The 16,803-nt window shown below is 40.1% G+C and overlaps 2 protein-coding genes across 3 annotated transcripts; one reads left to right on the top strand and one right to left on the bottom strand.

Annotated features, from left to right (window-relative positions):
• The first annotated feature begins 176 nt into the window (after positions 1–176).
• On the top strand, positions 177–9,686 carry ttc29 (tetratricopeptide repeat domain 29). 2 transcript variants are annotated; one of them, XM_022252813.2, is made up of 10 exons: positions 177–256; positions 2,551–2,799; positions 3,557–3,780; positions 5,243–5,428; positions 6,100–6,321; positions 6,599–6,684; positions 6,801–6,892; positions 7,134–7,257; positions 7,431–7,656; positions 8,048–9,686. In XM_022252813.2, the coding sequence occupies exons 2-10, from the start codon at positions 2,573–2,575 to the stop codon at positions 8,062–8,064; spliced, it is 1,404 nt and encodes a 467-aa protein (XP_022108505.2). In that variant the 5' UTR covers positions 177–256; positions 2,551–2,572; the 3' UTR covers positions 8,065–9,686. The 2 variants fall into 2 exon arrangements, with proteins under 2 accessions (XP_022108505.2, XP_022108504.2); XM_022252812.2 differs by having other exon boundaries at positions 210–398.
• Positions 9,237–15,979, bottom strand: sqstm1 (sequestosome 1). Its single transcript, XM_022252805.2, has 8 exons — positions 15,807–15,979; positions 14,488–14,685; positions 13,216–13,311; positions 12,675–12,913; positions 12,249–12,501; positions 11,707–11,969; positions 11,215–11,395; positions 9,237–10,964 (listed from the first exon to the last, which is right to left on the bottom strand). Exons 2-8 carry the CDS (start codon positions 14,657–14,659, stop codon positions 10,816–10,818), a joined length of 1,353 nt encoding a protein of 450 aa, XP_022108497.2. The 5' UTR covers positions 14,660–14,685; positions 15,807–15,979; the 3' UTR covers positions 9,237–10,815.
• Between the last annotated feature and the right edge of the window lie 824 nt (positions 15,980–16,803).

The raw sequence follows: 16,803 nt of genomic DNA, 5'->3' as shown, positions 1-16,803 counted from the left end.
CTCTTTTTTTTTTACAAACATTGCTTGCAGGAATAGCAAACGACTGATTCAAGTTTAGTAAAGTCTAGTATCCACTTACTAAAATGTTTTGATAAGACTTTTCATGATCACAGCATGGTACCCGGGTGTTAAGTCTAGAGTCTGCCTCTAACGTGTAATTCACAAGCGGTCAGATATTAGTCTGTTGTCCAGATGAAATCACCATAACGACTGAGTAGCCATTTTCTAATTCTACAACTGTACCACTCTAAAACAGGTTAAGGACTTTTTTAGTTTTTAAATGCTAGAAATTGTTGCAATGAAACTTTAACAATGTGCTGTTCAGTCGACCCATGTTTCATTTTTCGCACTATCTAATACTTATACAATTAGAGAATTTTATTTTCGTGGGCAACAAGGTAAGAAAAGGTCCACTATCCTAGCTTGTTTTCGTCATTCTCGCGGTCGGAAATTGGGGATTGTTCCGTTTATGATTTAGGCCTAGGGGCTTTAGGCCTGTTGCACTCACGTCTGGGCAAAGTGGTAACCCCCCGTTCACTTTGTACAGGGATTTGCATGTTTTCCTCCTTTTTTTTGCTGCAACATTAGAAAATAACTGAAACCTTTTCGGTATAATACTAGTATGGGACATATTCATAGTCATGATAGTGCATAAACAGTGAAATTTCAGGCATCAGCCTAGGCCTATCATCCATCAGTCATGTGTCAGTCATGTCAGTATTTGATAAAGCCTGGTTCAGAACAGTGAGAGTCTACCTGTTAGTGTTAGTCAATAGGCCTTGGCCTAGAATAGGGGGGCCTGTGCCTAACCTCAAGCCTTTTTCACATCTCACGTGCACTTGCTTTAATAGAGGGGAACAAATTCATGACAAGAACGTTTGGCAAATTGCTGCTCACGATGTTATCGTTGTAGACAATATGTTCCCTTCTTCTAGCTTTGTTGACTTCATCGTGTGCACGTGGGGGTGCTATAATTTACATGGCGATGGAACGGGAAATTGATTTAGGCCTATAGGCATAGTTCAGATTTTCCCGATAGACTGCAACACCATCTTTTCCCCCTTTGAGTTTCTAGTGTGAAATATGGAATAGCCACCAATTGACCAATTAGACAGAAGAATAACACAGTGATGTCATCAAGGCCTAATGTCATCCCAACAGGGAGAATGTTCACGTAGTTATTAGTTTTGCCTAGGCTAATGTTTAGGCCTAGGCCTTAGCCCAGGTTGCACGTTGTCTTCATTTACACTACAACTGGCATCCAGGGTACAAAGTCCTCCTGCCATAGCAAAAATTTTTTCAATTTTTTTTCTCACATTTTGACAGGGCAATTTTCAAGATTTTCTGTATTCAAAATTCTTCAAAAATTCATTACTTCATTTACCTGATGTTTACACGCACATGAATGACTGTCTGGCGGCTACTCTAATCTGTCAGGCATCCTCCATTGACAACCAGGTATTGCAGCCAGGACTGCAACCTAGTAAAGAGAGCCCACAATTGTGTGGTGTTGCGTAATTTCTTTGTTCCGGAAATTGGCCCAGTGCATTGCAGAATGGCGGTGGTGTCTTTTCAAATGCAGCCAGATTAGTGTGCAGCGGTACTGTTTTGTTCATCCTGGAGAGCTGGAGCACTTTTGTCCCCGCTGATAATCCACGGGCTCTGAATGCCACACACAGTGGTATTCTGTTTCAAAACAATGACAGATTACCTCCTCTAATGCCAGCCGAAAAATTATGGCAGTTTCCAGCAGCTCAGTCTTTTGTTCGGAGTATGGTCCTTTGTTACAAGGCCCTGCTCCTTTGTCTGATTTCGGGCACCCGGGGTTATGCGCACAAATCCAAGGTACCTGGTGCCGGGAACCCCGGCACCGAGTGGTTAAAGCTCAGCCCACATTCTGTCAGTTATCTGTGACTTATTCACACCTACAGGTCTTCTGCACATGAGTAAGGGGCAGTCAGTTGCTATGCATTTCACGCATATGCAACTGCGTACTATTAGACGAATGTAGATTGTTCATGAATTTTGACGGAAAGTGTGGAGTTGTGCTAAATTTCCTGCAAAATACATCGTCCATGGGCGTATTTAGTAATTTGAGCACAGCATTTATGGAAGTTGGGATACAACGCACTTGTGAATGGTTTTTTTAGGTGCCTCTGCCAGGTAGAAATATGAGAAAAACCTTGAAAAAAATTTCACTATGGCAGGAGGACTTTATATCCTGGATGTTAGTCGCAATGTAATATAGACAACGTTCACTGTGCTAGCCTAGGCCTATGCTTTTTTACTGTCCAGGTGGACTCCTTGACCACTGACCATACTGTATTACGTAAAATCTTTTCAATGTTGCATCTTGTAAGGGCAATCATTGAAAAAATGTTAAAAAGACATGGATTTGGGACTGAAAAAATAGGAAGTACTTTTGATTCCCCATCAATTTTTTTTTTACACAGCTGCTGAAGTGAAGTCTGGATTTAACATTCTTTCCTTACATGCATTTCATCCATTTTGGTAAATTACCTGTCTGCCCTTGATATTTTATTCATCCAGTTTCGAGATAATTTCTCCCAATATGGCTGCACCACTTCCAGCCATCCACAACACAAGAGGCCATTCGCCCATTCATGATCAAGCCATTCCACAGCACAGAGTCCCCAGCCCACCAAGCCAATCCAGGCCACAGGATCAATATGTGAAACCCAAGCTGAAAGGCCAGGGCAGGAGGGAGCGTGAACATGTGATGAAACAGTATCTGTTGACGAACAAGAAGCCCAGTTTGACAAAGCTTGATACACAGAAGTGAGTCTGTAATTTTTGTTTTGCATAAAGAATTAATTAGACATTGTTTGAATCAAATGTGTTGCTAGGTCTACTTTATTATTTTTCTTTCTTTCCCGACTGGCCATATATCATTAGCAGTTTGCATAATGGTATAGCTACATTCCTTTTTGATTTAGTGATGCAGGGCTTCATTTCAATAAATACGAGGAGAGCTAAAAATCGCTCTCCTTAATTCACTTTGTTGATTTAAGGAGAGCGATTAAAAAAAAAGGTCTATGATCGTACATTGGTTTGGTGGAATCCCGGCCCCGGGGGAACCGGGACTTTCGAAAGTGTAGTGGGGACGTACCCGGGAATGTCCCAAAAAAGGTGCCCCGCCGGCTGGGACGATAGCGGGGACTTGCCCGGGGCCGTACAATGGCTGCCCCGCTGACCCTGGACGATAGCAGGGACTTGGCGGGGGTTGTACAATTTGTTAAACCGTTAAATTTTGAAGGAGCGCTTTTTTTGCTCTCTTTAGAAAACATTAAGGAGCGCAGAGGAGCGCAAGCACGATCGCGCTCCTTTAAAATGAAGCTCTGGTGATGATATTATGTACATGTAGTACCTTGCCCATACTGGCAGTTATTGTTTTGTGTTATTGTTTATCAAAGTGAATTTCAGGAAAATTTACTTTTCTTCATTTAAAAGGGTTGGCAGGTCTGTGCAGATTCATTAATTTGTTTTCTAGTGTTATTCACTTTAATTAGGACCTAATTCTGTTTGTTTTTTCCAGGTATCGCAACACATTTTTCCACAACCTGTGCCTTGAGATGTTGAAGGATGGCTTCCACCGGTCTTTCTCAGAGGTCTTTGCCTTGGTCCAACAGCAGAAGGCTGAGATTAATGCGGCAGGACCAGACTCCCTCTTGCAAGACCGCCGTCTCTTGGCAGAACAGGAAGTGAAGCTGGAGGAGATGAAGAAGAGACTAACTGAGGCAGAGCTTGCTCTCAGAATAGGTATGGTGTTGCAGATTCTGTGTGACTGCCGATAAGCCTAGCTCTGTAGTCATTGACGCCCCCAAAAGAACAGTTACACTTAAGACACAAATTCGCCTGTCACCGTGGGATGTTGACTTCGCTTAGTCTGAGATATAAATCAATCAATATAAATTTATCAAAACAAGGTTTCTGACATAACATTTTGAAACATCCGCGTATCATACTACGTCATGGATACAATGCAACGTAAATTGACCCAGCATTGCAAAGCACATCGTTAGAAAACTGTCTACACTTTGGCTGAAAATTACAGAAAAAAAATCAGACTTATAAACTTTAGTACTAGAAAGATTAACTCACAACTCTGCTGAGATTATGGGCTATCAGCAGCAGCAAAACTGCAGCTCCAAATCGGTCACTTAACAACGTTAAGTTAGACTTACAGTGGAACGCCGCTATAACGAACACGACGGGGTCCACACTTAATGTTCGGTACAGCGGTCGTTTGGTGTAGCGAAATTAACTGCCGAACGTTTTGTTGCCATGTTGAATAGCGCCCTCTCTTGTCTAACTGAAGTGCACCCTCTTGCAATACTATGATTCACTGTTTTCTGGATGCTTTGCCGTTTCATTCACGTTTGAGGTTTCTAGAAATGTATCTGTTAATTTTTTTTTTCATGAAATCTTGAGTTACAAAATTGATATTTAATTTATCCTAAAAGTTGTGAAGCTACCACTCGGGATTGATCTCTGATGAATTCTGTGGAAAATCTCAGTTGATTTGCAACTGCATAATGTTTAGTAGGTTTTGTGCACAAAATATTGGGAGCCAAGGACAATGTTCAGTACAGCCGAATGTTCGGTATAGCCGTGTTCGGTATAGCGGCGTTCCACTGTACTCGCTGAGGCTTTCTGCTGCAATACCCAACAATGAGAAAACAAATGTTGAGCATGACTCGAATCTCAGGAGTTGTAGTTAAAGCCACATGTCTAAACCACACACGTGTATACATTATACATGTACAGACTGCATGACATACTTACTGTGACCTTGATAAGTATACATCTGGACGCGCAGTCCCAGAATTAGTGCCTCGCTAGGCAATGCCTTCAGACTAATGAATAAATCATGCACCCAAGGTCAAAGGTAAACCTAATACAGTTTGACAGTGTACACCTGCATTACATATGGGATCTGTGCATCAGCAATTGAGAATGCTATGTCGTTCACTCTTGATAGCCAGGATAGGGGTAGCATGATAGCTTGCAAGAATCATTTGATGGAAATTCAAGCTCTGCATCAAAATATCTGAAGGTTTGAAATTGCATATCTTAAGTGGAGCACTGTTTTAGGAAGTATGTTTTGGTTGTAGCCTGTGTCAATTTACACACCTCCTGAGCTTGAATCGAAGAAACTTGAATGGTGATGGATTTTTATAATTTCATATTACGACTCACTGAGGCCCTCTTTTATCAACAGATGACATAGACGGTGTCTTCACGGCTAGAAACCACCTCGCTGAGTACTTCCTTGACACAGGGGATTTGTGGTTGTCTGATCATTTCTTCATTTCTTGTCTTGAGATGGCACAGAAGATCAAAGGAGATGGTAGAAGGAAGGAGGGAGAGGCCCATTGCAATATGGGTAGAGCCTATGAGAGGAGAAGTAAGTTAAGTCAGGAACTGTTTACTCCTTTTTGAGGAACAGAAAACAAAAAATGGTTAATTCATCATATCCTCCAAAAGGCCTCTGTGCATGAAATTAAGTCATATTCTCTGGATGCTATTGATAATAGTGACAGAAATTTAATTGCATTTAGTTGATTCTGCATTCTGGACCTGACCTGAGAAATTTCAAGATAATTGTACCTGTAGGATATGTGCGTAAGAACAGATGCTATCGTCATAATTCATGCCTGTTTGAAAGCTCGTATTGTTCCTAGACATAGACAATAAGCCTTTTGCGAGTTAAATTTGAATAAAATCTGGTACACTGAATTCTTCTTATGCGAACATAACAATTTGAATTCTACATGCGAAAGACACTGTTGGTATACCTCGTGATTCGGGGCAAGTTTTTGCTTACTTTACATAAGAGATGCCTTGCACCAATACTCTGTTTCCAGTGGATAAGAAGGGTACAAAGGATCCAGTCCATGCCAGAGATGGTGGTCACAGTGCAAAAGCTTGCCCCAAATCACGAGGTATTGCAACAGTGTCTTTAGTCCCTGGAAATTCAAATTATGTTTATGTGCAATCAGATTATTCAGTGTACTAGATTTTACAGAACTTGCAAAAGGCTTTAATATTTTGTTTCCGTCTGTTGCCAACTTGCAGAGGAATACAGAGAGGCAGCTGTGCATTTTGAAGCCTTTGATGACTTGACATCCAAGAACCCTGATTGGAAGAATGCAGAGGGACAGAGCCTTCACTCAGAAGCATGTGAACATCTTCGGCGGTTATACACAACCATAGCTGAGATTTACCAACAGGGAGAGGGGAAGGATCCTCAGGAAGCCATTGCTAACTTGCTGAAAGCATTTGAGAAAGCTAAAGAGAGTAGGTACAATTCACAGAAATGGACTGCTCTGAGTTCATTCTTGTTGAACAGTAAAGCAACAAAACTATTACTTTGGAAATTGGCACTTGAATGAATTGTCAAATTATTTGGAAGTTTTTCTGAATGTCTAACCAGGAAAAGGTAGTGCTTTTTAGTGATGTCACATGATTTTACCATTCCTGGACTGTGAAGGAGAATGCCTTTTGTACACTTTTGTTATTTGATTACCCATCATGACGCAGACTTGAGGGTAATTTCTTGTGGCCATGATTTCAGGTGGAGATGGGCAGAAGGAGGGAGAAGCCAGCTACAGGTTGGGTTTGGCCTACGAAAGCATCGGTGACTCAGAAACTGCACTCATGGTAACTGTGGCATTCCTTTAATCATTACATATGAGAAATTGGATTGATCTGGGTTTCTGATTTGAATCTTGAAAGAGACCAACGGAGACTAAATCCATATTGCATAATGCATTCAGTATCATACAGGGTTCATGGACATCTGTAAGAAGGTTGGAGACCAGGATGGTATGGGGAAAGCTTGTGAAGCCATTGCTAAAGCATATGAAAAGTAAGTCCTCAGTGATTTCTTCTCAGTGTAATGTTTTCTGCGCTGCAGTCAGTGAATATTCTGCTTCTTTACTATTCATATATCCGTCATAAATTGGTCAAGGTGATTTAAGTTGATCTGCCTTATAAGAGGAAAATGCAGATCAACTTTAATCTTGGTCTATTGATCTACCACTGTTACCATTGAAGTGTTTACTAGATTTGTCCATAAACTGCATTTTCCACTGTTATCCTTAATTCAGGCAAGGGAAACTGGATGAAGCAGTCAGATATTTGGAGATGTTTGAAGATATTGCTGAGAAAAGTAACCAGTTGGCAGCACATGGCAAGGCCTGTAGTTGCCTTGGAGAAATTTACAATTCCCTGGTGAGTACACACATGGTGACCAAAAGACAACGAATCCTGATTTTGGACTATCATGTCAATGAACGTTATTTTGAAATTGCAGTAATCATCAGTTCTTTTCTTACTTCCTTTGTGAAATTTAATGGAAAGCATACCTGCAGTGGATTCTTTGTTATTAAACTTGCAAACAACAGGGCAAGTACAAGAAGGCCTCCCACTACTTTGGCAAAGCCTTCAACATTGCTCGCAGCATGGACAAACCTCCCTTCTTTGAGGCCATGAGGGCAGAATTCGGAATTGCCAATGCCCATGGAGCCCTGCGTCGGTTCATGGGGTTGATTGAGAGACCGGATAAGACCAAGATGCTGGAACTGATTGACTGGAAGGATGTCAGAAATGACCAGATGGCAGAAGAAGAAGGTGGGTGGGTCCCTTCTCTATACAGACCCAAACGGTGTTTTCCCAAATAATTGGCGAAGAGTTGTGCTTGATTCAGAATGTGCTACTTCTAATAAAATTCTCAAACAAATGAAAAGAAAAATGCTTAGGAGCTTACGGGGGTTACTCCATACAGTTTCTTTATAAAATCTGCGCATAGTGTGCATTGTCAGTGCAAGCAAGCTTGGGGGCTTCCACAGCATACAGACAATTGCAGTGCGTGTTATAGGGTAATCATTTACAGATTGCCAATAATCATTAACCAGTAATCAGTCATCAATACGCTATGTAATTTCACAACAATATGTTAATGGCTTGTATGTCTTGCGTTATTTTTATGTATAATTTCTTCTGTACTTTGCATGTTTTACAGATGAACCAAGCAAGTGATCCGTTCCAACAATTGGCTGTTTATTTCCATCAAATGTCCGTTGTATATTAATTATGCTGTTTACATGAAAACAGTTGCAGAGAAGTCTGTAGATCTAAGGAACAGTCCAGGTGAACAATCACTTCCAAGAACAAAGATTTTCAATAAAGACAACAATGAGAAACACAAGATTGACTTAGTCTTTATCAGAGTCAATTAACCTATCCTAAGATTCTTTGAATGCACATTCATTTCTGCGAAGAGACCAGACAGAGCAACAGGTACCAGGCACAAGAACAAAGCAGTTTTCGTGTTCAAAGAAAACCCTTGTAATGTATACATTAAACATGCTGGTCAAAACACCTCCCACCGTTTATTTAGAAAGATAAAGGCTTTTGTATTTTTTAGATTTTTAGAACACAACAATTAAATACAGGTATTTTAACCCCTTGCCACGAAGGCCACCTGTCAATCCGCAAATTCTCGGGTTGTGGGCCTGCATGCTCTGCACGCTTTGAATTACTCAGTGAAAAGACTGATTGTTCGGTGGCATGCGGCTCTACTCACCCTTCCACATTCCTGTTGCCTCTTTACAATTTACTTTTGTAAAGCTGGTGATTATGATGCAAATTGGGTCTTTTCATTTCTGGGCTGCACACAAAGGCCAATCACCATGTATACAAGAGCCAGGGTCTGCCTTCTTTCACCGTGTTCGCTCAAGCGTGAGCCGAGCACAATAGCTGAAAAGCGGGCTTAGGATCTCAATTTTTACGGGGGCTATATTCGCGTCCCGGCGCGAAGGGGTTAAGTAAATTTGTGTATATTAACTGTAAATAGATTTCAAAGTATAATTGTACAAACCAGTCATTCCTTGCATGTTGTAAAGGTTTTCAGTGAAGGAGTCAGTTGTATATATTATGGTAGTTATGAATAATTACTTCAGGAAGATGCTTGTCCGTCACTGTACATGTATGTTTGTTGTAGATTTATATATATATTTAGTTCGTGGATCCGTCCTCCATGACTGTTCTGGTTAAAAAAGCTCTTGTATGCAGTATACACAAGTGCCTTTGGGTATTTCGAGCAGTTTCAAGTTTTCACAAATGATCAGTACCTCTCTCCGTCCAGAATGATTTGGATGTTCTCCAATAACATATAGAACACATTTAATTTACTTCAGATTCCACATGCCTTTTAGTTACTCGCTGTGTTGTTACCATTCTTTATTTCCTTGACAAAACATACAAAATTTCTGCAGAATTCCACAATTCTTTGAAATATCTCATAAAGATCTCTTTAAAAATCAATAATTATAAATAAAACAGTCATTTCAAATTGCAACCACTCAAAAACCATCTCCGTCAAAACAGCCTTACTGTACTGTAACTATTTTTTGTGCACTAGCCTACATCATTACATCAAGCAAAATGGAAAAAAAAGCAAGCTAAAGGCAGATTCATACTTCACGCAAAAGTGAACACAAATGCAAATTTGTGACACCAAATCAAATACATGTATTTGTGCTGCGAATTCACAAAAGTTGAAATATTTCAACTCAAGTGAAATTTCGCTGCAAATCTTTTGTGACGTCGAATTCACTTCACTTTCACATTTGTCTGTAGTATGAACCGGCCTCAAGACTGTAGATAATTCACTGGACAACAATGGGTGACCGTGAATTACATGTAAACCTCATTTTTCAGTATAGGGGAATTTGGTGACCCAGCCTTTCACCAAATCAGTACATGCTTATGTGGACTACATTCATTTCATGTGCCCAGCATAATGTCACTCTGGCATTTTTCCCAAAGAACTCACTGTTACAGCTTGCTAAATATGCCCTTCTGTCATAATGGTTCAAAAGTTAAATGTTCACTGGGTCATTCAGTACATGCAGTGTTTCTCCAATGTGTATTTCTGCAGTTAATTCAGTTCAGAGAAACATTTCACTAAAATATTATCATGCAAGGTGCATTATAATTAAAGGTACATGATCAGATGTTAATACATGTATCTACAACTACTACATCCATGGGTTTTCTTGTGAAAAGTTCATCTTAGCCATGTGTTTGCTTGTCAGTTACATTTGTATATATATGGCTATTATTTACTAATTCTAAAAACAGCAAGACGTTAGTAAAAATAAGCTGCAAATACATCTATGCTAACAAGATGAAATTAAATGAAAGCAGAGAGGATAATGCATACCCAGACCAGCCAAAGGTAAACTCATTCAGCATAAAGCCACACCTCTCTGCTTGATCCAATCATATTTGTCAATCAGTTTAACACCAAACAAACATTAAGTGAATTCAAAATGTATTGGGTATCACTAATATTCTGCTGAGGGAATTTCGAAACTCAGCAATCAGAACTTTTTACAACATTCAGAATATTTGCCTTAATGTCCGATTTGGAGAAGCCTCGGTACATTTAGTGCTCTTATGGAAATACATATGAATTTATTTATTTGAAAGCACCTAATTTTGATGCAGTGGAATGAGCATTCCCTTTTAATTAAAAACTGGAGTTTTTGGCATTGCTGAAAGAAAGTTCAAAGTCCTCTGCAAAAACTATATTATATAAATGATTGTTGAAACATCAAGGGCTATCTTTTCACTCACAGAGAGATTGAACACAAACAGTGCTAGACAAGTTTGTATTTTGGTTGAGGAGAGGGTACTCATGAATGTTTCACTACAGAAATGATTCAATCATGTTATCTGGTGTCAAACACTGAATGCTTTCATTTCGTTCCGAGGATCACATGGTTACTTCTGCTGCTGTTGGCCAAACTTGATGGCATCCAGAGCACGATTGATATCACCTCCCTTAGTCTCCAGCAGACGAGTCAACCAGCCACCCTCATCAGTGTATCCCATGGCTTTCATGTAGCTCAGGGCAGAGGCAATACGATCATCTATTGTACACAAAACATGAAGATAACATTTCACTGTGGAGTCTTCCTCAAAAGTACCACTAGTACCACAAATCAAGGTTTTTGGTCCCATTAGTTGTATGAGGAAAGTAAGCAGGGTAACTACATTACCTCTTGAACATCTCCCACAAAAGAAGCCATTATAGCTTGAATTGGGAATTGTCTCCCTTCAATAGTTATGCTAGCTTGACATCAGTATTTCAACTGGCCTGGATGGTTATTACTGACTGACCTGGATGAGTGCTGATGTGCAGAGCTTGCAGTTTTTGAGCTTCAGAATCCACAGCCTGGTCTGTAGCATCAGCAGCTTGGCTGGTACTGGCCCCGGCTGGCGCAGATGGTTCTGACTGGCTAGAACTGGATTCATCCAGCAGGGTCCAGTCGGGCTCTTCTTGACGATTCCCAACAGTTTCCTGTGTTTAAACATGAGAAAAATAAAGACTACTTGACAACAGTACGTATTTCTTTAAATCTTCAGATTTAATTTTAATTTCTAAACACTTCCTCAATGAATTTAACTGATTCACAGATCTTTTGTAACAGCCCTGTTACTCTTAAGTTGACAAACATCTTCAGTCATCAAATTACATCATAATTTCTCTAAGTTTCCTTTCCATTTTTTAACATGGATTGAGGGCATATCTCGAGCCCTCATCCATTTGGTGATAGGATTAGCCCATTTCTTAAACCCCTCCAATATCCAGCTAATCTTACAAGCACTCACCATGGTGTCGGGTTCCTTGTCAGCTTTCTGGCTGTCTGGAGGTACAGCACCACTGTCAGTCTTGGCATCAGCAGCCCCAGCCTCCTCCCCCTCCTCGCTGTTCTTCCATTTGCCCTTCTCATGACCTTTCTTGCACTTGCCATTGCCACCATGCTTGTGTCCGTGCCCTTTGCCCCAGGTGTGGAAGCGACCACCACCGCGTCCATCACCACTACAATTGCGCCGTTGACCACCATGCTCCACATCTATATCAACATCAATGCCTATCAAACAAACAAATGCACACGAATAACAGCCCCTTAGAGCAACAACTCTTTGGTAGTAAAACATACAAACCCGAAAAGGAATTTACTGGCCCACTTTCTCAAACCTGAAGCTTATCTGCGTATTATATTTTAAGGGCTACTATCTGCAAAATATGCCAGGATTTCTGAATCAACAATTTCATGTTGGCCTTGAGAGAGTTCATCACTGGAATTTAATCACCAAGGATATGGAGGCATCTCCTTCTGACATTTTTTGAGGAGAACCCATTATCTTACCAAGAGGATCCAACATTTGAGCCACGCTCTGGCCGATATTGTGAAGAAAGCTGACTGGGTTGAAGTTTTCCTGGCCCTCTTGGGAAGGTCCGGCCTGGCCGTTCCCCTCAGGGTTCGGAGACGCTCCCTCTGGATTCCGAGGATTGTCCTGGCCACACCCACTCTGCTGCTGTTGCTGCTGCTGCTGTGCCCACCAGTGACGCCAGCCAGGGTGGCCAAATGAACGCCACATGCCAGGATGGCAACCAAAACCCTACAATCAAGATAGGTAGCAAGATGCAAATGAATTAGAACAAAATCAACATTTTACAATAAAAAAAAAGGAACAGGATGTATGACCTAAAGGACAAACAAAGAAAAAAGTGCTAGCCGTTAAGGTGCCAATTGAAAGAATAGACCTAAATCTTCCAATGAATTGGCACTCACCCCCCATCTGGAGCGGCCTATCTGTGGCCGGCGGAATTTGACAAACTGGTGCTGCTCATGGAGGCCCTTCTCCTCACAGACTTTACACAGGTCATAGTCAGGGCACTCAACACACTTGAAACGTGGCCCACGGACAGAAGAGTTGCAACCGTCGCAAATGACCCCTGGGTGAAAGATGTCCTCCTCACGAACCCCTGGACCTCCATCAGTGTAATTATTCCCTCCACGGCCTGGGGTAACTACAGGGATAGAAACATTCATTCAGGATTGTTCAAAGTTAACACTATGTAAGTGCATATTCTGCCATAACCTGCATACACCTTGTATTGATTGTCATCAATTGTTATTTATGACAATAGTAACAATGGATTCAACTGATAATGCAAACCACAGGAATACGAGTTCACAAATTTGATTTAATCTTGTATCAATGCATCCAATCAAATCAAATACTTGTGTATTTGCATTTGATGTCTTTGGAATGAAAAAGAATGAGACAAGATTATTTATCACTAATGGAAATGGGGGGATATCAACTGACCTTTGATGTAGATACGGAAGATGTCTTCCTTCTTCTGGCCCAGAGCCTCCACAAGCTCCTCGTCACTGGAGAAAGTCACCAGGTCATCCTCAGCATCTGAAAGAAGTAGTTACAAAAAGTAGCAATTATGCAGGTGGATCAATTGAAAGTAAGAGTAACTCAGGACTTTGAATCCACAGATAAAAAGGACCTTTTACTTAAGAATTTATCATCCATTGAAATATGGTAAAGATGAACTTTAATCCAAATAGTTTGCATCTGGCATGTCACTGTTAGGATAAGGTTCTCTGACATTTCTGCCAACAAATCTGAAGTTCATGTTTGCATAGTGTGTACCACCAGTCACATAAAGAGTTGGAACATTTCATGCATTAAATATTTCAAACACTTCTAAGTTCTAAAGTTCATCCTCAGAAAATGTGAGTTCTTGACAACATCTAACAGTTCTGTATTTACAGCTTGAAAATAACTGTCAATGACTCAACCACACTCTCTGCCATTACATCATACTTTACATAGAACTGAACAAGCCAATTATTCACACTTGACTTATTGGCATGCTTGCTTTTTGACTCATACATATGCATGAGCAATGGCGGCTGTTTAATTTGTGCAGAGTCAGTGAATGAGCCTACTGGATGTACACATGTATGTATTTACCTTTCACCTACTGCTCACACAACAATGGATTAAGGTCATGTCATACATATTCATGAAAAATGGCTGCTCTTCTATTTTGCTGGTGTCATCTCTGCTGTTGCTTTGATGCAGCTGTTTAAAGCCCTGACATCTTACATATACATGTACTTCTTAATTTAAGGGGCAAAATGAAAGACACTCAAATTTGTAAAATCATGGGCATATGTTGTCCCATTCAATATGACTCATTACTGTGGCTTAAGTTACATAAATCAACATTTTTAAACATTAAAAAAACAATTATAATGCTAAATTCTCAATAACTGTTAACTGAAAATAAACCTGTTCTTGGCAGTGGCGTAGCTAGGATTTTACTAATGGGGGGAAGGAGGTTACCAAGGGGGCACCAGCATCTTATGGGGTGGCACCAGCTTTCAGTGGTGTGTTTTTTGGGGGCAAGTTTATGTTAGCCTTGTTCAATATCCATTCATCCCTTTTTTAGTGGGGGGGGGCACTAGGAATTTGTGTGAGAGGGCACGTGCCCCCCCCCCCCCGGTCCCCCTGGCTACACCACAGGTTCCTGGCTAGAATGAGGACCAGAAAATTCAGGTTTATGTTGCTCAGTGGACTTACCTTTATAGGCCAATGTAAAGTTGTCTGGGCGTCCAAGGGAAGGGAAAACATGAGCAACTGTCCTGGACAAGTACTCATAGTTAGTAGCAACACCCTGATCTAAAGCGAAACGTCGGATTTCTTTGTTGACGTTCTCCCCACGTTTCAGGTACGCCTTGACTGTCAGAGACATGTTCAGGTTTCACGTTCTGCACTTGTCTGTAGAGGCAAAGTAATAAACAGAATATTTAGAAATTGATTTATGCAATTAACATGAATTTTGCACAGCAAATGAAGCTTAACATCTGATTTTGATGCCTTTCAAGGCATGGAAAAATAACTCTCAAATTTGGTCAGCTATGTAACCTGTTAAGAAATATTTCACTCTGATTAACAGATTAAGTACTGCAGCACATTCAATTTATATTCCATGCATGCTATGTAAAAACTTTTCTATGATCTTATTTTGTATCATGAATAGTATCTTGCAGCTTCCTATCTAGACAATAAAGGTTTGTTGAAGTTTACAATGCATTCAGCAAGTGGGTATCAAATTGGTCATTTACGCACATTCTGGCACCACAGACCTGACACACTTTGCTTTCCTTTTCTCCGTTTGTTCTTTTTATATACATCCCAGAGTTAGGACACAATCTTTTTCAAAAATACACACACTGCAACTTTAGGTCACATAAAATGCCACTAGTTTGTAAAAACCATGTGCTTGATTGTTACAACTAATACAAATACAGAAATACTTTTGGTCAAACTCGTTAAGCATCACAATTTGGCAGACAGGTTTGTGTATAACTTGCTTACTTGTGGTAGTAAGCAAAAGCTTGGTTTGTCAGACTTCAAAGAACATTTGCAGTGAAATTGCACTATGACCACTTTTAACATGGCTTAAATTCTAACAAAATACAACATAAAACACAGTGAATAAACCCATCTGCATTACAGATTTTAGAAAAAAAAAGTGTTTACTTGAAAAAAATGTCTCTATGACTAGACCCGTGGAGGTAGGAAAATACTCAGTAACTTAAGAGTTCTGTATATGGACATCACTAATTTTTCCTTGCAGTGACATACACGACATATGAGCCATCAGTTAATATGTCTTACATGTCCTACAATGGAACATACTTAAGTGTTTACTCAGAGAACAGATCAGTCTCATAGGGTTTGTGCACAGGGTGTCCAGTGATGTCCGTGTATGGAACTTTTTCTCGCATTACTTTGCACATGACCCAACGAGATGTACATGTACAGCTCTGCACTGAACATTAAGACTCGAGTGAGTTGGTTATTATGAAGGTGCATCAATCGGATCAAGAACTTACATTTCCTCGAACAAAACAACGGTAATCGTCCTGCAGAAAATCTCAGTGATGGTTGCTGGTGTCTGTTGAAATCGGAAATGATACGAGACTGGGGAAAGATGCTGTTTTTAAAGACACTCACGAATATTCTGGAAAACAACTTCGACGTTCACACAACAGTTCTCACAAGGTACTGTGTTTACATAACAAATGTCCGTCTAAATATAGCGATTACATCACCATGAGTTTTACGTTTTGAAGGGCGACATTTTGGTGATATTTTATTTTTGAAATGTGTCAGTTTTGCATGAAATAAATGCCTTGTGCAATCAAAAATGGATGTGGTAGTAATCAGGTATTTTTAATTAAAGACACAATCGAAAACAATTGAATTGCATTCTTAGGATAAATTTTTGGCTGTGTACACCCACATGACGCCCTATGCATCAACGTTGTATAGTGGAATGGTTCCAGACTTCGGAATCAGTGGATGGAGTTGACTCGTCGCGCGCGCTCTGCCTAGCCATACACGGAGAAAATTTGAAATAAAAGAAAATCCTTTTCTGGGGGGGGGGCTCAAAGGAGAAGAAATAGCCTTAATTTTGCAAACTAGAAGTTGCCACAAAACTCAGTCAAACTGATTTTGATATTGACCTGATATATTTGGCCCAACTTCAGTGCTACATTTGAATACCCCAAATCACATTATTGTTTTTGTATGCCAGCCATCTATCAGAAATTTGGCAACACATCTGGATTTATTCGAGTGAGAGTTTATAATTTGTTAGTAACAAAATTATGTTTTGATATTTTTGAACAATGATAATAATGTTGGGGATCACAGCACATTCTGTGGACTCGAGTTTCAAGGTGTATATGGATCAAAAGTTATTTATATTCACTCACAAATACTTACATGTTCGAACTTTCCTCTTTTTAGACATTATTATTTGTATCTAAAATTTAATGCTCCAACTTCATAATTTTACTTGAAGACCCAGGCACATTAATGGTCAGG

This window comes from Acanthaster planci, linkage group LG02 (assembly GCF_054643075.1).
Source record: "Acanthaster planci isolate LZ-2023a linkage group LG02, COTS_SCS, whole genome shotgun sequence".
In the NCBI taxonomy this organism is placed as follows: Eukaryota; Metazoa; Echinodermata; class Asteroidea; order Valvatida; family Acanthasteridae; genus Acanthaster; species Acanthaster planci.
Note: the sequence above shows the minus strand (reverse complement) of the source record. Positions and strands in the feature narration are given on the sequence as shown.